This window comes from Caretta caretta, chromosome 8 (genome assembly GCF_965140235.1).
Source record: "Caretta caretta isolate rCarCar2 chromosome 8, rCarCar1.hap1, whole genome shotgun sequence".
Classification (NCBI taxonomy): Eukaryota; Metazoa; Chordata; order Testudines; family Cheloniidae; genus Caretta; species Caretta caretta.
This window is the reverse complement of record NC_134213.1, coordinates 46802930-46823133: the sequence shown is the minus strand read 5'-3', so window position 1 is coordinate 46823133 and position 20204 is coordinate 46802930. Positions and strand designations below refer to the sequence as shown.

Sequence of the window (20204 nt, the reverse complement as noted above, 5' to 3'; positions counted from 1 at the left end):
GTGTCTCTGGAGGGCAGAGAACTGCCAGCACCCTGGACAGAGCCGTGCTGCTAGCCGGGATTGGGAGAGTGAGAGACAATTCCTGGCTGGCTGCTGGTGTTTTCAGGCTGAGATCCTGACGCAAGGACAAAGAGGATGCTAGGGCCATGAGGAAGTGGTCAGACAATTCGCTGCAGTAGCCACTAAGGGAAGTGGCTGAATAGCGGACTGCAGGTCCCCTGGAAGCAGGGAGCACAGTGTGTGGCGTGGCCGGAGGGCTGTGTCGCTGAAGTGGACGCCGCGGTCCTTCGAGAGACGTGGGTCCTAGCGCAGGAGTGATGGCAGTGAGGAACCACTAACACAGGGCTAATTCCTAAGACAGCCAGCAGGAGGAGCTAAAGTGGTGAGTGAACCCCATTACAGGGACATATTCTGCAGCAAGGATTTCAAGGATTTTGGAGCTTGCCAAGGTGTCCATGTGGCAGATGAGTGACACGTGGTCAGATAGGTTTGCATGGAAGCTGTTTATTGTTTCCAATATATGTTCTCTCCATTGTGCTTTTGTCCTGACTAAATAATACCTTTCATCATGAGAGCTGGTTAACCCTGTTCTTGCCCCTGCGACAGCACAGGACAGTAGGTGCTGAACTACACTCTGACTTGATCACGGTAAATTGCAGCATAAGTCACCAGTCTAGAGGAACCTGAGAAAGGTGATGACTAGCAGCTGGACACCTTAGTGGGGTGCCCTCAGAGGCCAAGAAGGAGGGCCAGTGCAGTTACCTCGGGAACCATGTGCAACAGAGATGACTATTTTCTGCAGTGTCTTTGTGAGATCTTACTGCATTAGCTTTATGTACCATGGGCCAGGGATTGCATATAATTCCATAGGGGAGAGGAACTGAGAATGGTGGAGGTGATTAGGCAAATTCACACAGGTTGTAACACCTCCAAGGAGGTGTCACCATGCAGAGAGTCTCACCTACACTGGTTCAACTGGATTCTCCAGAGACTAACAGGCAAAGACAAGACTTTTACAATAATAGCCTGAGTTTAAACTGACGTCAGTGCAGATCCTGCAAACGGACAGGACCTTCTGGCCAAGGGGGCACCCAATCCTTCTTGGGAAGTGTTGGAAGGACTTTTGTCTGTTGAGACCCCATAAGACTGAGGGGTGGCTTCTGGTAACCTTTGCATATATATGTGTGTATAGCACATGTATAGTAACTCTTAATGTTTTTGTATGTTTTCTCTGTCATGCTTTCACCTTAAGGATAAAAGTGCTTGCTTAGAGTTGGGTGGGAACTTGTGACTGCTGGCGATTACAGCCATTCAGAGCCCACAGAGAGAAAGCAACATGAAGATGCTGGCCTCGTCAGGCAGTCTGGCTTACAGGGGATATTGCACTGTAGGCAGGGAACTGTACAACATGGGAAAGACCCCTGTCGGAATGGGGAGAGATGCAAGTCTCTGCACAAGAGGTGACGGCTGAGGAGTCAGGGGGCTAGAGTAGGTGCCCTCAAGGGATCAGGGAGGGGAAACACAGGGGCAATTGCCCTGAACTGTGATACCATGACAATAGGGTTTCATTTGGGGGGTTGCCTTAGACAGGCAAAAGGGCTAGAGACTTAGGGGCTGTATTGTGATGGAAAATCCAACCACTTCATCCACTCCAGTAGTGGCACACAGTCAACATAAGGGATCTGGGCCTCCTGTTACACCCCACGGCGTAGCAAACAAACAGGGACATGATCTGCTGTAGCCAGGCTCTTGTCAGTTGCCCAGATGGCCTCTTGGGGCCATAGGCAGCCCTGTGTAAGTTAGAGCGGCCCTGAAGGTGCTGTAATGTAAACCAGGGGCCTGGTCTGCAATCAGGGAGGCACAAAGTGAGTCTCCTCAGCCTTCTACTGCTGCCCCACATTTCGTACCCTGAGCAGGCTCAGGCAAAACAGAAAATCAGAACCTTTCTTCTTTTTGGAAACAGAAGCCCAGCTTCTCCTTTGCAGGGCCCAGTGTCATCAGTAGCAAGGAGCTTGCCCAAAGCCCTTTAGCTCCTCAATGCAATGCAGGCTGTGGAACCAGTTTGCAAGTCAGCATCCCTTCCTGCCAAATTCATGTCTTGCTGTGATTAGGGAACTATTTACCTATTTCCACCTAACAGCAATAAGCCCTTGCTGTCTCTGGGTCTCCATCTAGTCCCACAGCTCAGATTGCATGGGTCCCTTGTTTGCTGGTTTTGAAAAGCAATCAGACAGCCTCCCACATCTGAGAACTTTGCTCCTGCCAATGCCAGCAAGGATCAGTTACGTAACTGCCAAGGGAAAGGGGGCAGTTCCACATTAAGAGAACTCCCCACACATATTGTTGTGTGTCCAATATTCTTCCAGTGCTGTGAAAGTTGAATTACTGCGAGTGATGCTTTCCCTAGCTGCCCAGACACACTTGTGAAGGGACGTGGCTTCCACAAACAAGACACATATGTGAGGTAAGGGAACAAAATCAATCTATACACACAGAAGGTAAAGTGGGACCACATGATAGGGACACAGTTAATAGGCACAGCTCTTTAACTAGTACAGATGACTGGGGATGGTTTTCCCGCAATGCATTTGGTTTGCTTTAGAATCACCTCTGCAACTTTACGTTGACTAATAGACCAGCTGGAAGCAGATATAGATAGATTAGATATAGAATTATATAGATAGATAGATTTTCATGCACAGCTAAACTTCTATGACAGGCAAGCCGCAAAGCACTTGAGACAATAGAAGCTAGGGTGTGCCTTATGCAAACTTTGTTCAGTTTTGACGTGTGTATTCGTTTCATAGCAGATGGCTTTAGAGAGTCCTCAATAAATACAAATGGATGCAAAAAGGTGCAATTACTGGGCAGAAAAAGTGCTAATTTAGTAAACAAGAGCAGGTAAACAGGATGTGTTTCTGTAGTGTACGCTCCGACTTCTGTGCTAGGAGGTAGGAACCGAAGCAACAGAGCTGGTCAGGAAATTATCTTTTTTTTCCTAAAAAAAAGTCAGTGAAAACAAGCAAAACCCCCAAACCTCATGGCTGTTGAAATTTTTCCATGAAAAATATTGGGTTTTCACCAAAAATTGAAAACGTGAACAGGAAAAAAATCAGTTTTCTCCTAAAACTTGAACTTATTAACAGAAAACTCATTGTCAGAGAAAGACGTAAGACATTCCAGTGGCTGGGAGCTGATGCTAGAAACATTCAAACTGGCAATAAGTTGCACATTTTTAACAGTGAGGGTAATTAACTATTGGAATAACTTACCAAACTGTGTGCTGGAGGCTTTATCACTTGAATTCTTTCAATGAAGCCTCCATGTCCTTCTAAAAGAGAGGTCCTGGATCAGCCACAAGATATTGGGCACAATGCAGAGGAATTATTGGATAAAATTATAAATTCTGTGTTTATGCAGGAGGTCAGGCTAGATCATGATAGTGATCACTTCTGGCCTTAAATGTTTGTTAATTACCCTGCATAAAAATAGCTATGTTGAAAAACCCATATTCTTGTTGCAATATTCGATTTAATAGGTCCATGTCTCTGTCTTTGGAGGAGAACTCTATCACTGCAATGTTCAGTGATCACTTAGTACTTGCAAGAGGGACTTGAGGCTGTGTCTCTTGCCAATTTCGGTTGGACATATTCCTGGAGATTTAATCACGTGACTTAATCTTTAAAGATTAATGTTTAGTTCCTGGAGGCTCCCGGACAATCCTGGAGGGTTGGCAACCTTTAGTCTGGCCCCAAATGGCTGTGCATAACAAGAGATTCACAGTGCCCCCGCTCAAGCTCTCTGTCTGGGAAGCTCAGCCCATAAAGGCACAGTCCCCAGTATCACAAATACTAACTGAATTCTGTTGCTCTTTAACCACACATGAGCATCTGCTACTTAAGATCATCCAACCCCCTTTGTATAATGAACAGGAATGGCAGATGTGCCTGTTGAATCTGAGAGGCAAACTGGTAATTACTTTCTCCATAACACTGTCCTCTTTGTTTATAATATAAATTGCTGATTCTTTTCACTGAAGTGATACCAACTCTATGCCCTGAATTCTACCCACCAGCAATACTGCATGATCTCCCCCCAGTAAAGGGCAGCCACGGTGAAGAGAGTTGCAATTATCTGAGCTGGAGTGAGTGGACTGACCTCCATTAAGTGTTGCCTGGATGAGGAGCTGGAGCCCACCTGCTTTGAGAGAAGCGACGACATCGGAGGTATCTGGAGATTCACAGTAAGTGGGGCGGTTCATTGCCTGTGGAGTGAGCTGTTTACATGTCACTAGCTACACCTGTGCGTCCCAGGCCAGTAACCAGAAGACACTTTTCATTAACCAAGAAATGAAGTCAATCTAGCTCAACAGCCTTAAACAGAACTAGTTTGTTCAAAGAATGGCAGTGTCCCATTCGAACACTGGGGTGTGGCAGTCACCAAGCCTCTGTATTGGATGCAACGTTTGGATCCCGCATGCTCCCCAGGCCCCTAGGTTTGAGCAGCGTTCAGACACAGTGCCAGGATGCAAACTCTCTGGCTGGCACCCTCCATGCTGCCCTCGGCCTCAAGACCAGTGCTGGCCCCCCTCAAGTAGCTTATGCCCACTCTCACCAGAGCTCCACACACATGGGCACTTGGAGTTTAATCCTTCGGGGACACGTAACAGATAAAGCGAGGAATTCAGCCCTTGCGAAGGAACACCTTAAGCACATACACTTTACTCTCAGGGTATCTCTACACTGGAGCTGGAACTGTTATTTCCAGCTTGGGCAGACATACCTGCCCTCACTCTGGGAGAGCTGGCATACTAAAAATAGCAGTGGAGAGATGGTGGCATGAGCCATGAGCAGAGCTAGTCACCTAAGTACGTACCTAGGGTCATGGATTGTTTCATACTCGGGGTGGTTAGCCCCTGTCCTCACTTCTGCCACCATGGCTAGACTGCTGTAATTCATGTGCTAGCTCAATCTAAGCTAGCATGGGTATGGGGATTACATTCCCTGCCCCAGTGTGGACATACTTTTCGAACACATACGAGATACAGATCTATGGGAAAACAAGGAACACCTGAATGTAAGACCCTGCCTTGGCGACCAAACCCCAAAGGGAGTGGTGAGATCAGTGTCCTTCAGGGCATAGAGCCCTCCAGCCTGCCCCTCCTACTGCTCAGTTAGACACCACAGCTGATGTCGGTCATTAGCAACTACTCATTTACCAGCAAAAAGCAGTTTATTGAATAATGGCCAAAGTCCCATGCAAGCTGTGACAGCAGAAGCTGGGGCTTTCTGCAAGGGTGGGGCTGCACAGTACTTCCTCCTTCTCTCTTTGCCCTGCACCCTGCCCTGGCATCAGGGACCTGGGCTCAGCATGTCCCAGTGCTTCCTTCGCTGGCTGCAGCCCACAAATCTGCCTGCAGCCAGGGTTTTCCATGGACAGTAGGGGGCCGTGGAGGTCCACAGGGCTGCACGGTTTCTCCCACCAGCTGTCTGGGCTGCAGACTCAAAGCCAGCAAATTCATTACAAGGGGAATGTCTCTTCCAAAAGAATAGTCAATAAGCAACAAGCCAGTTGCTAATATCTGAAAGCCGTTAACATTAAGGTCAAGGGGATGGGATTAGTTCTCAGGGAAAATGTTGCTAATAACCACAAGTTGCCTTTATTAAGCTTGCTAATGATTGGCATCCACTATATTATTAACCCCACCTGATGGGTGGACAAGCTGAGGCACAGAGAAGTTAAAATGTGCCCAAGGTCATACCAGTAAATTAGTTGGCAGCTGAGGAACAGAATTTTAAGAGCCCTGACTCCCTCGTCCCATGTCTGTTCTTCTAATCCACACCCCGTCCTGGAAGTTCTTTCTAAAAAATGACTGGAGTTGGCAAAATATCTTCAGAGCTGCCTAGTAATTGGCCTGAGCAGCTCATGTGACAAAGTGCCACGCAATGCATAAGAATTCAGCTGTGCAAACCTAAGTGAAAACATCAGCAACAAATTCCCCAGTATTTGAGTCCATTGTCTTTCACGCTGTCCCTGTGTGAGAAGGGGAAAATCAGTGCTTTAATTCGCAGGGAGTGCAGAAAACACTTCAGATCCTGGCAGACTCCTCTCTGTCTGGTGAAGCCGCCTCCTTGAAAGCCCATGGGGACAAGAAAGGGAAGGTGGGAAGGACAGGAGTCACAGATGTCCGTCCCTCACATAGTCTCAGGGACTTGATTATGTGGAACATGCTCAAATGCTCCCTCAGGATGTGTCTATGCTGCAGTCACACACTGGTGGCTGGCCAGTGTCATCTGACTCTGGCTCACGGGGCTCAAGCTAAGGGGCTCTTTGATTGCAGTGTAGACAGTCAGGCTCAGGCTGGAGCCCACGCTCTGGAACCCTCCCCTCTCATGGGGCCCCAGAGCCCGATCTTGAGCCCAAAGGTCTACACACCCCCTTAGCCAGAGCCCCCCAAGTCCAAATCAGCTGGCACGGGCCAGCCATGGGTTTTCAATTGCAGTGTAGACATACCCTTGGTGCCCCAGAGAAAGGGGAAACGGCCCTCAAGGTTGCTGCCAATGTGCCACGATGGAACGTTCCTTCCCAACATCAAGGCTCGGGTGGTAGATGCCGCAGCCACAGTAGGACGGCGGGGACATGCTTTCTGGAGGAGGCATTCCGCCCACGGAGTGGTGACGCAGGCAGAGTGCTGCCATGGACACAGCTATCATAAAAGGCTGTAGAATGGCCTCCTATCAGAGTGCTAGCTGATGTGGAGGGGAAGAGGGCCCTGGCCTCAGATGACTCCTCTAGCAGTGCTCCAGAGGCAGTGCTCCCTCTGGAGTGTCTAGTGCTTCCCTCCACGCTGGATCCTGAGGGAATGCCAGTGTGGACATTCCCCCTGCCCTCTTTGCGGCTGCACACGGCAGAGGAAAGGGGCCCTGCTGTTCCCCCTCCGTGACATTTGTGCAGAGATCAGCGGTGATTGGCCCCAGACAAAGAGATCAGTTTAATTCTGTTGTGAGTGCAACAGCCTGGGCCAAATTCTAATTCCTAATCTCGTCTGTGTCCCGCCTTGAGTGGAAACCAAACGCTGTGAACAAAAAGGGGTTGGTAGGCGTATGCTCTCCCGGGCTGCATGCGTAGAATGCATTCACCCTTCCCTGTGACACTGTGCCGATAGGAACATGTTGAAGATGGGAGGCCCAGCCTTTATAAATCCATGGTCAGTAACACCTGCAAGGAGATGTCGGCCTTCACAGACTTCCCGTATCCTGAGGATTTTCCAGTCTTTCTGTCCAACTCCCAAGTCCTGGAGTATCTCAGGATGTATGCCAAGCAGTTTGGCCTTCTGAAGCACAGCCAGTTCAAGATGAGTTATAAAATGTAGTGGCTGGTCCACATGAGAAGATAACAATCTACCAGAACTGCCAGCTGACGGAGGAACTTCTTCAGGTAAGCAGTCTAGGCTCATGCCTTTGGCGCCGAAAGTGCTGAGCTTGGATGGGGTCAGACAAGGATCACAGGAATCAGACACCTCTCTGAGTCAGGCTATTTATTATGTATAACTTGTATTGTGGTGCTTATGAGCCCCCATCCAGACCAGGGGCCAGATTTCTAAAGGTATTTAGGTGCCTAAAGATGCAAAAAGGCATCTAATGGGATTTTTCTAAAGCATCATAGTACCTAACTCCCACTGAAATCAACAGGAGTTAGGCACTTCTGAAAACCCCACAAGGTGCCAATCTGAATCCTCAGGTGCCTAAATACCCTTGAAAATGTGATCCAGGGCCCTGCTGTGATAGGCACTGTGCAAATATACAGCACAAAGACAGTCCCTGCCCCAAGAAACTTACAATCAGAGCTGGCTGCAAAATGGAAGGCCCTCACAAAAAATGTGGTGATTTTTCGGGAGGGGGGGAAAGTCCCAAACTGGGACAAAATGTCAGAAATGCAGGTTTTTTATGTTGTGGGAAGAGTTTTCAAGAAAAAACATCCACCTCGGAACTGAAACCTTTGCAGCTTCCCTGGGGATGTCAGAGAGGCAGAGAACCCAGCCACTCGGACTCCATCTCTGGCTCCCAGAGCTGTGGGGTGGGGGAGAGGCAGGGAGGCCGGGCGCCTGGACTCTGCCTCTGCAGCCTTCAAGGAAAGCTTGTCTCTTTCATTGGCAGAAGGTTAAATTGATAAGAGCATTCCAGGCGAGCAGCCAGGAGGCTGTCATAAACATTTTCCCGTCAGAAATTCAATTTTTTTTCTGCAAAATGGAAACTTTCTCGTGGACAACTCGGGTTTTGCAGAAGTGGCAAACTTTGACCAGCTCTACTCATGATTTAAATAAATCTTCCTCCAGGCCAAAGTCAGGGCTGTCCCCCTCCCTATCTGGAAAATGGTCCAGAAAATTTTCCTAAGCACACATTTTCGTAGACTGTTTACTTATATTTGTTACACTCTACTTATATTTGTTACACTCATATCTCATGCTGATGGACGATATTTGTTTGGTTCAATGATTCAGACCACAGTCATCAGTGTAAGGAAATGCCCAAATTTCTCTGTCACTGGCCAGTGGGCTATTGTCACGGAGTTTCATGGGAAGCAGGAGTCAGCTGTCTTTGATGCTGTTATGGTTTGCATTGGCTATCTCTCTGATTCATCTCTACTGCTGGAGTCTTTTCCTGGTACAGGATGTCTAGTGTTTACTATTAAGCATTTGCGTGTGTTTGGCAAGAAGACTAACAAATCCACAGATGGAAACATTTTTGTTTCCATGTTCTAATTTCCTGGATCTGGCAACTGCCATCATATTGACATGCATAATTAGGGAAAAGCTTTTGTTTTCCAGCTATCCCTTTTTCAGGTCTGGCTAATTGATAGGCATGCTTCCAAGGGACAAGATTATTTCTCTTAAGAAGGCTGTTCAGAGAAGCTGGCTGCACTAACAAGTTAGAAAGCGTTATTGGTGTGGGTTAGGGCAACAAAAATAGCACGGGGCCAAATTAATCTGTGGTGAAAGCAGACAAAGCTTCTGTGGAATTGCACCTGATTACAGCCGCATTTGAATTTGGCACATAATCACCAAACAGAAGTTGTAGGCCTTTCCCTAATCTTTCTCCACCATTTAACTTTGTCAAGTGCTTCTCAAGAATGAGGACGAAAGATTCACAGCAGGTTTTGCTGGTTTTTGTTTTTTTTAAATAACCTGCGTTCTTCCAATTGGTGTGTTAAACACAGCCGTCTCTCTGGACCACCAGGAGGAACTGGGTGTTGCTCTGTGCTACCATCAGTTTTTAAACACTGGCTGCAGTTGCATTATCTCAGATTTTCTAACCACAGAGCTCACTTTAGAGGGGGAGGAATGGACAACAAAGTTTCCAGTGGTACATTCCTAAGCGGGTTGCCGTGGGACTAGGGTCCTGTCACCAAATCCATTGCTGACCATGGATTAGAATGTCTTGTTTATTTCTGAACCAGTTGCCCTTACAAACATAGATCTACAGTAGGTCTAGTTTCAGAGTAGCAGCCGTGTTAGTCTGTATCCGCAAAAAGAAAAGGAGTACTTGTGGCACCTTAGAGACTATCAAATGTATTTGAGCATAAGCTTTCGTGAGCTACAGTAGGTCCAGTGTGATTATCCAGAATAATGTAGTGCTGTCAGGTCTCTACTGTAGCACTTTTTTAACGGTATAGTAACTCCAGCGTTGTTAGTTACGCACACCCACTCAAAGCCATAGAAATCACTTTAAAACATTTGGGGCCCAATCCTGTTTCCTTTACTTGCTGTTGGGGGCTGAGGGATAAGGAGGTGGTAGTTCCTTCTCTCCCCTGCTCCAGTCATAGATTCCCTGACCAGAAGGGTCCATTGTGATAATCTAGCCTGACCTCCTGTATAGCACTGGCATAATTCCCCAACATAATTCCTAAGGAAACATCCAATCTTGATTTAAAAACTGCCAGTGATGGAGACTCCACCATGACCCTTGGCGATTCTCCTAGTTCTGGTTTCTGTGGGAGGAGAAGCGAGACAGGGACAGTTCTATCTGCTTTCTCCTCCCTGGCTCTGCTGATCACCGTGTCTGCAGGGCAATCACTTTTCATTGATTCCAAGACCTCCTGCATAATACAGGCCATGGAACCTCTCCCAGACACTGTCTGCATCCAGCCCATCACTTGAACTGGAGCTAGAGCCTCCCTTTTAGAAAGGCATCCAGTGTGCATAGGAAGGTTCCAAGTATGGGAGAATCTACCATATCCCTAAAGAAGTCACTCCATTTCTCTGGAAGGGCCTTAGGACTTAGGTCCCCTCCCCTCTCCAGGAGCAAGTCTCCAAGAAAGGGCAAAGATTAAGGTTATTAGGACTATTTATCCCCTGAAAAATATAATAGCAACAAGCCAAATCCTGAAGTCATTTGTTTTTTTTTCTGTCCTCACCACCAAAACACACCTCCCATTAACGCCAATAGACTCCAGAATATGGCCCCAGATTATAATTGACAGTTATTTAAGTGATATTTGCCAGATACCCTAAAGTGCCATTGATCATCCCTCGTGTCAGTGAGACCCTTCCCCTCTTCCTCACAGGGACAGAGACGTTTCAAGGCAAGTACTTTCACAGCCGCCATTACAACCATCCAGATGTGTCTGAGGGGAAGAGAGTCCTTGTGATTGGCATGGGGAATTCTGGAGTGGATATCACCGTTGAGGCCAGTCGTGTGGCTAAAAAGGTACAGTTCTTCCAGTTCCTTTCAAATCCGCAGGGAGGGTGATGTTAATTTTTGTTATATGCAGTGACAGGCAGCAATGAAGCCATTTAGAAATCACACAGAGCAAACTGTCAGGAGAAAGGAACTGAGAACCTCAAACTGTGGGGGTGCAGAGGAACCTTCGGGTGGGGGCAGAGCAGGGCCTGGGCCGGCCCCCACGGGGGGCGGAGGGGGAGCACTATCCATCCCATCCCTGCCCCCAGCTCTGCTCTGGTCCCACCCACAGCTGTGTCCCAGGCTTCTGGCCCTGCCCCCACCGCAGCCCAACTGCAGCTCCACTCCCACCCCCGCCCCCAGCTTCAGCCCCTGGCCTCTGCTCCAGCCCTGCTCCCGACCCCAGACCCACCCCCAGCTGTGGCCCTAGCCTCAACACCCTTACCCCATCTGCGTCCCCCACCCCCGAGCCGCGGGCTTGCTCCTGGCCCCGGGGGGGGGGGGGGAAATGGGGTAAGGGGGGGGGAAGTGACCCTCAACATTTGGCGACCGCTGTTCTAGAGGTTATTTGCACAGAATTGGAATATTGCTTTTTCAGAGACCCATGAGGCAATGAAAAGTGCTACCAGACCCAACAGTCTCTAGTCCTTTAACATAATCCAACAGTGTCTTTATGGCATTGTGGCTTCCAAGGTAGCGGCATTTGGACTGAGGAGTCCAATATGGCTTTGTCCTACCCCTACACCTCCCTCACACAATTCTGAGAGACCTCAAAGTCTTTGCTCATTGGTTAGCTGGGTAAAGTCAGGGGACAACCCTTGTCTGGGATTAGTTTCGTAAATGCAAGGAAAGCAATTCACCCTCCAAAGCTTTGCTGCTCTGTTGTCTTCTAGGTGATGATCAGCACTGGCCGAGGTGCGTGGGTGATCAGTTGAGTGTTTGACAATGGTTACCCATGGGACATGGTCTTCCTAACTCATTTCATAAATGTGATCCGGAATTCCCTCCCTGGGCCCAGGTGCAGGAAGGGGCTCTGAGCTGGGGGGGTTGGGGTGGGGAGAGGGGATGGGGCAGGCTCAGGGAGGAGACTCTAGGCTGGGGCAGAGAGTGCGGGTGTGAGAATGGGAGCAGGCTCTGGGTGGTGCTGACCTCAGGTTGGGGGGTCCCTGGAAGTGGAGACATGTCCCTTGGCTGCTTGGTGGAGGGGCCAGGCAGCTCTGTGCAGTGCGCGCTGCCTCCACCCAGAGGCGCCACCCCCACAGCTCCCATTGGCCACGTTTCCCAGCCAATGAGAGCTGCAGAGCCTGTGCTTGGGGAAGGGCGGGGACAGTGCATGGAGCCACCCAGCTGCCCCTTGCCTAGGAGCCGAGGAACATCTCGCCACTTCTGGGAGCTGCACGGCACCAGGTAGGGAGCCTGCCAGCCCCGCCAACCAGACTTCTAATGGCTGAAGTCATCAGGGTCCCTTTTCAACTGGGGTTTTTGTTGAAAACCAGATACCTGGCAACCCTAGATGTAACATAGGAATGTATAAATCTACACCAGAAGGCAGGGTTCGAGATGTGATCAGCTAGGTTTTCATAGGACAGCTGAAGAAGTGGGTCTCCTGGCCTGCTCTGTGTAGAGGTGTGGAACACTAGCATTGTACAGCCCCAGGCAGGGGTGCTGGAATGGGGTGGGCAGGAGCCATGGCCCTCCCACTTATTACCAGCCATAAGGGAGAGTGATGTTGGGGGAAGGGCGGAGAGGAGTGAGCAGCGCGGTGAGGTCTTGGGGGAAGAGGTAGCATGGGAGTGGGGCCTCAGGAGGAAAGGGCAGTGCACAGGAGCAGGACCTCAGGGGGGGTAGGGGTGGTGCGTAGGAGCAGGGCCTGAGGGTTGGGGGAGGGGGCGGCACATGGGAGCAGGGCCTCGGGGGAAGGGGCGGCGTACGGGAGCCAGAGCCATGGTTCGGGCACCAGTGGCCCCCCACTTTTAGGGACCTTCTGCCACTCCTGTGGCCAGGAGCTAGTCCTGCCCACTAAGCTTTCATTATGTAGAGACTCATAAAGAGTCAGACAGTTTTTGAAGTGCATTTCTGCTCTGAAAAATGACTCTGTAAAAGTACTGTGGGCGAACGGACCAGAACCCAGGAGAGCTGACAGTGATGTTTGCGTGAATATAGCAGGTTACAGGAGGGGTGACTTTAATTAAAGACTTCAAGACCCTGGAGTCTCGTTCGGAGTTGGGTGGGAAACAGAACCCTGCTTTCACATTTCTGAGTCTTCCAGGTTGGAGGTCATTCTCCAGCTCGCTGCTGAAGCACATGGGGTTGCCCTGGTTGCCCCAGCATTCTAACTGTTTCTGTTTCAATGCAGAGATGTGATACGGGAGCCTGTGCTGAATGATGACCTTCCAGGCTGTATCATCACTGGAAAAGTCTCAGTAAAACAGTCTGAAGGAGATCAAGGAAAACTCAGTCGTGTTTCAGAATAGCCCACAGAGGAGCCTGTTGATGTCATCGTCTTTGCCACAGGATACAAGTTCTCCTTCCCTTTCCTTAAGGAATCTCTTGTCAAAGTTGAAAAGAAGCAGGCATCCCTGTACACATATATCTTCCCCCCCCCTCATCTGGAGAAGCCAACCCTGGCCATAGTTGGCCTCATCAAGCCACTTGGCGCGGTCATGCCAGTTGTAGAAATTCAAGCTCGCTGGGTCACACGAGTCTTTAAGGGTAGGTGGAGCAGGAAGGTTAGTACGACGTGAGCACTTCCTCAAAGAAAAAGGCAGTGTTTCAGACACAGGTGGTGAGCAAGTGGGTATGTCGCCCCATGGCGATGCAGACCTCAAAGGGATTCATCCAGGACTAGGAAAGGTAGTGCTCATAGACTGGTATCTAAATTGGGTTGCTCCACACTTTACCATCTTATAGAACATTTTACAACCCAGTGGCATCCTTAATACATGAACAAGCAAAATACCCCAAGAATCATCTTGGAAATAGTGAGCTGGATCTGTCTGAATAGAATTGCAGAGCCCTGTTTTTTCCTCTAAGATACAGGTAACTCCCCTTGAAGAAAAGGGAAGTTTATTTGTATTCAGTGGTGAGAGAAGAGGGCCCTCTGTTTGTAACAATTGGGAAGCCATGACATGAGCGCTCACGTCAGCTCCTTGTGGATGGTGCAGTGGCCAGACTCACTCAAGAGTTTCAGGAGGCATTGTGTCCCCTTGAGGCACAATGCTTCTGAGAGCTCCCCCTGGGTTTGTGCGGCTCACCATGGTCCCCACCACAGTCCTGGGCCTTAAAGGTACATTCCTGACCCACTGATAGGCAGCTGTATCCCTTTAGGGGCAGGAAAAATGGAAGAGCTTTTGTGTTACTAGGCAGAGCCAGTAATAACCAGGATTCTCCACTGCTGCACTAAGACCAGGCAGAATCCAACAGGCTGGTTCATCCTTTTCTCGTGGAGGGAGGCAGTTTCTCATCACCGGAGAGAACAGTGTTACACTCAGGACAACCTGGGGCCTGATTTTGATCTCACATCCACTGGTTTCACGCCAGTGTTGCTCCTTTGGGGCAGATCCTGATCTCAGTTATATCAGTGTAATTTCAGAGTAAATGTTGTGGACTTTAACAGGGTTACTCCAAAATCACACTGTGTGATTGAAATAATGTTCTGGTCCCTGGTTCCTACAGACGAGGATTCAAATCCCAGTCATCAGAGAAAGAGCCTCCAAAGCAGTGTCTAGACTAGAATAGAGGAGGTTGTTAGAAGGCACTAGCTAACACATTCCAACTAAGATGTTTGAGAAGTCTGGTGCAGACAAAGCCCTGGTGATACCGGTAGTCTGTGGCAATGGTTCTCAACTAGGGGTACACAGAGATTCTCCAGGGGGTACTCAACTAATCTAAATCAGTGTTTCTTAACGTGGGGGTTGCAACCTTTAGGGGGGCTATAGGATGGGTTTGAGGGGGGTTCACAAGTGCAGGGCCAGCATTAGGAGGTGGCAAGCAGGGCAATTGCCCGGGGCCCCATGCCACAAGGGGCTCCATGAAGCTGAGTTACATGCGTCAGTCCCACCACCTGGGGCTTGGGCGTCAGCCCTGCTGCTTGGGGCTCGACATTAGACAAGGCTCACAAGTGAAAAACACACTGAAATGTAAGTACAATATTTATATTCCAGCTGATTTATTTTATAACTATATGGTCAAAATGAGAAAGTGAGCAATTTTTCAGTTATAGTATGCTGTGACACTTTTGTGTTTTTATGTTTGATTTTGTCAGCAAGCAGTTTTTAAGTGAGGTGAAATTTGGGGGTATGCAAGACAAATCAGCCTCCTGAAAAGGGGACAATAGTCTGGAAAAGTTGAGAGCCACTGGTCTAGGGGGAACCTAAGCTTCAGCCAGTTTAGCTCTTGTAGACAAATCAGTGTAGATTTGAACAGTAGACTTCTCAAACATCTTCACAGATTCAAAGAGTTTAAGGGCAGAAGAGATGTTAGATGAGCCAGTCCAACCTCCTGTATAGCACAGGCCTTAAATTTCACCTCCGCCCCCATATTGAGCTCAATAACTTGTGTTTGGCTAAAGCATCTCTTTCAGATGTGAAGACATCAAGAAACAGAGAAACCACTATTTCCCTTTTGTTTGTTCCAATGATTACCCACCCTCAGTGTTAAAATATTGCCTTATATCTAATTGGAATTTGTCTGGCTTCAGTTTTCTCCCAGAAGGTTAGAGAGCACCTCTTTAAATCCTAGACTAGACAAGGTGTAAGAGTGGGTGTGATTTGAGATGGTTCATTAGAACAATTAGGCCACTTGTCCAGCTGACAAGCCATGAGTTCTCCCTCCTTCGGGGAACAGGAGCCAGTGTTTCCAATCTGAGAACAAGCTTCAAATGACTCTGGCACCAGTTTAGCTAAATGGGCACAAACACCTGTGTGGATGCTCTTATTTCTGTGGTTTATTTCAGCATTGTTTAAATCTGCTCATAACTGAAGTAAGCTAAATTGAAATAAGAGCGTCCACACCAGCCTTTTCACCGGTGTAACTAAATTGGTTTAAAATCCCACCTGAAGTTGAACAGGTCCACCACTTCATGACAACAATCCCTTTTCTGGTTTCTAGGCTTGTGTCAGCTGCCTCCAGTGAGCACCATGGTGGAAGAGATCAACGAGGCGAAGAAAAACAAAATTCGCTGGTAAGCCTTGTCACCTAATGCAAAAGACTTTGAGCCAGATTTAGAAATCCCTGAACTTTGGGAGGTTATCAGAATGCAGTTCCAAATTTGGTGGCTGCTCCCTATCTCTTTATTGGGGTGTCCAAAATCTAGATGTGGATTCAATTAGCTTACATCTAGTGTGTTTGAAGTCCATCTTTTAGCTAGGAGCTATGTAATTATACAGGAAGTTTGGAATATCTATTCAAAGAAACCCGCTGATGATCAAGCAGATCAAACTGCAAATGAAAAAAAACGGGACTGAATTTCAATAGCATCTCCTCTGTTTTACCTATTGATCAGAATGACATCCCTTCCCCTTCTTTTCTGATTCGATAAGGTTCAGTTTGTCCTATGACGATATCCTGAAAACTGATTGCCTCGTGTATATTGATGAACTTGCCTCCTTGATCAGCACAAAACCCAATGTGCTGGCTCTGCTCTTCAAAGATCCAATCCTGGCCATGAACATTTTCTTTGGTCCATGCATAGTGTACCAGTACCGCCTGACTGGGCCAGGGAAGTGGGATGGAGCCAAAAATGCCATCCTGACCCAATGGGACCGGATAGTGAAGGCCACAAGAACATGAGTTGTAGAGGAGCCTCTAAACTTCTGTTTCAATTTGCTTAAACTAATCGGCCTTTTTGCTCTCTTCGCTGCAATTTTTCTTGGTTTCAAGTAGTCCTGGTGTGATGTACAAGCCTGCATGGATAAATCTTTTCTGGCTAGACAATATCTCTATATGGGGAAGCAGGAAAGCAATACAGACAAAGGTCCTGGAAAAACAGAAGGGTTTCTAAAGTTAATCAAACTTTAAGCAATGTCACTAAAACATTTCTCCTCTAACTAAACTATATACCAAGACCTGTCTACCTGAGACCATTGCACAGATTTAAATAAACGTGTGATGGTAAACTGGTGCAGGCCCCTATGTGGACACTCATTTCTTTTAAAAGTGATTTATTAGGGCTAGCTAAAATCTGTTAGGAATGGGCATCTGGGAAAGAGACGCTTTAGCTCAGCCGGAAGCTGTGGGCATGATTCAGGAATCAGTAGGTGGGATTCTTTGTCCTGTGCTACACAGGAGGTCAGGCTAGGAGACCATAATTGTCTCTTCTCCCCTTACATTGACATTTCTCAGATAAAGGAATGGGAAATTTAAAGTCCCTGGGTTTTAATAATCAGTTGTTAAAATCGCAAGGCCCCACACCTGCAAGGCGCTGAGATCCCTCAAATCTCTCTGGAGTTAGTTGGCATCAAGGGTGTTCAGCACCTCCCAGGGAAAAATCTTTGGTTATTTGCTTTTGAGGCTGGGCTAGTTACCAGCAGTCTCATCCATATGGCAATGATTGCTCCTGTCTGTGGCTGCGCTGCTCTTTCAGGAAGTCTTGGGTCCTGAAGATCTTGTGCAGTTGGCTCAGTTCTGTTCCTTTATTAACAATCTCTTTAAAGTAATAAACATGTCAGCTCTTCCAGAGGGTTTGCTTTGAATTTATTGAGTTGGTTGCCGGTTCTTCTGTGTGCATGCTTTGTGGGAGAACGGATGGTCCTGTGACTAGAGGGCTAGGGTGGTATTTGGGAGACCCAGGCTCAATTCCCTCCTCTGCCTGCTGGATTCAAGGCCCAGGTCCTCCTCAGACTTCCTGTGTGACCTTGGGAAGCCACTCTCTGCCTCAGTTCCCCATCTGTACAATGGAGATAATAACATATCCTGGCCTCACAGGAGTTTGGCGAGGAAAATACATGAAAGACTGTGAAGTGCTCAGATGCAACAGCAATGGAAACCATTTAAGTACCTTAGATTACTACAGGCTGTAGCATTAGCCCTTGAAACTTATGGCTTCTTTGTTTTGTTTTGGCTGCCGTAGACAACCCTTCATAATTTAGACAAGATTGTCGTTGTGTTGTCATGCTTTTTGCAGTGTCATAGCTATATTGATCCCAGGATATGAGAGAGACAAAGCAGGGGAGGTAATATCTTTTATTGCACCAGCTTCTATTGGTGAAAGAGACAAGCTTTCAAGCAACATGGAATTCTTCTCTGTGTAACTTGAAAGCTAGTCTCTACCATCACCAGAAGCTGGTGCAATAAAAGATATTAGCTCACACCTACCTTGTCTTAGTGGTGCTTTAACATGTCTTAGTTCCCACAGTTGTAAGTTCTAGTGTGGACAATACAAAGCCACAAACATTTATGTGATTAAAACTTCAAGGGTGTGGCTGGATAGCTACGTTTCAGCTGTCAAGTGGAGTGTATTTGTGGAGAGGAGCCACACCAAGTGGGAATGACCCAGCCAGAATTCCTCTAGACCACGGTCTTTTTTTCATAGGGGTGGAGTCTATAAATTTTCCTTCCTCTCACCCCCATGCTGATGCAGGTTTGCTGGCCAGTATAGATGGAGGGGGGTCATGGGCCTGCTCTCACCCCAGCTGCAAAGGAGTGAGGGCATGCACATTGTGACTTCACCTTTTCCCTCCCCCCAGCCACAATCTGGCCTTAAATGTTTTGCAGACCCAAGCAACCGCCTGATCTGCCTGCATGGCTCAGTCATCTTGGTTACTATGTGTCAGGGTTCCTTCCCCACTCTGAACTCTAGGGTACAGATGTGGGGACCCGCATGAAAGACCCCCTAAGCTTATTCTTACCAGCTTAGGTTAAAAACTTCCCCAAGGTACAAACTTTGCCTTGTCCTTGAACAGTATACTGCCACCACCAAGCGTTTTAAACAAAGAACAGGGAAAGGGACCACTTGGAGATGTCTTTCCCCAAAATATCCCCCCAAACCCTACACCCCCTTTCCTGGGGAAGGCTTGATAAGAATCCTCACCAATTGGTACAGGTGAATACAGACCCAAACCCTTGGATCTTAAGAGCAATGAAAAATCAATCGGGTTCTTAAAAGAAGAATTTGAATTAAAGAAAAGGTAAAAGAATCACCTCTGTAAAATCAGGATGGAAAATACTTTACAGGGTATTCAGATTCAAAACACAGAGGATCCCCCTCTGGGCAAAACCTTAAAGTTACAGAAAACAGGAATAAACCTCCCTCTTAACGCAGGGAAAATCCACATAAAACAAAAGATAAACTAATCCGCCTTGCCTGGTTTACCTATACTGGTTGCAATATTAGAGACTTGGATTAGGATGGGTTGGAGAAGATGAATTTCTGTCTGGCCTCTCTCAGTCCCAAGAGAGAACAAACATGTAAACAAAGAGCACAAACAAAAGCCTCCCCCTGCCCCCGCCAAGATTTGAAAGTATCTTGTTCCTTTATTAGTCCTTTGGGTCAGGTGCCAGCCAGGTTAGCTGAGCTTCTTAACCCTTTACAGGTAACAAGATGTTGCCTCTGGCCAGGAGGGATTTTATAGCATTGTATACAGAAAGGTGGTTACCCTTCCCTTTATATTTATGACACTATGGTTAGCCATTTAGAATTAGTGCATTTTTCCTTTTTTCTTGAGAGTGAATAGGAATGCATTTGAATTTCAATGCTACACAGGGGGAGGGAGGAAGGGTGTAAAGGTCAGAGGAGCTGAGGAGTGAATGAGCTCTAACCATATGGACTTTACTCTCTAATGTAATCTATAACCAGACAAAGTTAACTCAAAACCCAGTCAAATGCAAAACGAAAAAGACACCACAGAACCAGAAAGGTGAGTTTCTTTACTTAGAGTCCTTATTCCCGACTGCATTTTTCATGCTTTCAACAATCAATCCGCAAACTTGGCTGTGTCCAGAACCCCAGGGAGGACTGTGATTGGCAAGTGTGAAAGAAAGGTGTGGTGGGGAAATATTATGCTTTGTTTGAAAACTACTCGTTGCACACATACAGAGCAACATTTCTGTATTAATTCCACCATGTGCTGAAGGCACACATCCAGACGTGTACTTTTTGCTACGACTTTGGATAAAGGTAAGTAGCTTTTTTTTTTCTTCTATTTGTTACTGCTTCTGTTTCATAAAAGAGAGACAAGGTGGGTAAGGCAATATCTTTTATTGCAGCAACTTTTGTAGGTGGAAGGGACAAGCTTTTGAGCTTCATGGAGCTCTTCCGCAGGGCACTTATGTTCTTAAAATGACACTTACTGATATAGTTTATAATACGTATGTGTAGCTAAAGTTGTATACAAATTATGGAGTAAAATAAGTCCCATTTTCAAAAGTGACTTGGACACGTAGGAGCCCAAGTTCCATTGACTTTCAATCAGATTTAGGCTCCTAAATATCTACATTCAGTTTGAAAATGGGACTCAGTAAAATTGTTCGAAGTGCCCATAGTTCCTATGGAACAAGAAGTAATTAAAGTTGTAGGTAGGTTTCATA

General features: G+C 47.4%; 1 protein-coding gene across 4 annotated transcripts in view; it reads left to right on the top strand.

The window, feature by feature from the left end:
- The window catches only part of FMO4 (flavin containing dimethylaniline monoxygenase 4), a 43584-nt gene continuing 23380 nt past the window's right edge, over positions 1-20204 (top strand). The window contains exons 1-6 of one of the 4 annotated variants that reach the window (XM_075131458.1): positions 1-382; positions 4076-4243; positions 7166-7437; positions 10564-10706; positions 13036-13391; positions 15789-15861. Coding sequence is in view for 1 of the 4 variants with exons in the window: in XM_048861446.2 (XP_048717403.1) it covers positions 15760-15861 (102 nt within the window). In the remaining 3 variants the exon portion in view is untranslated. The other 3 variants (XM_048861446.2, XM_048861448.2, XM_048861447.2) reach the window with 3 other exon arrangements.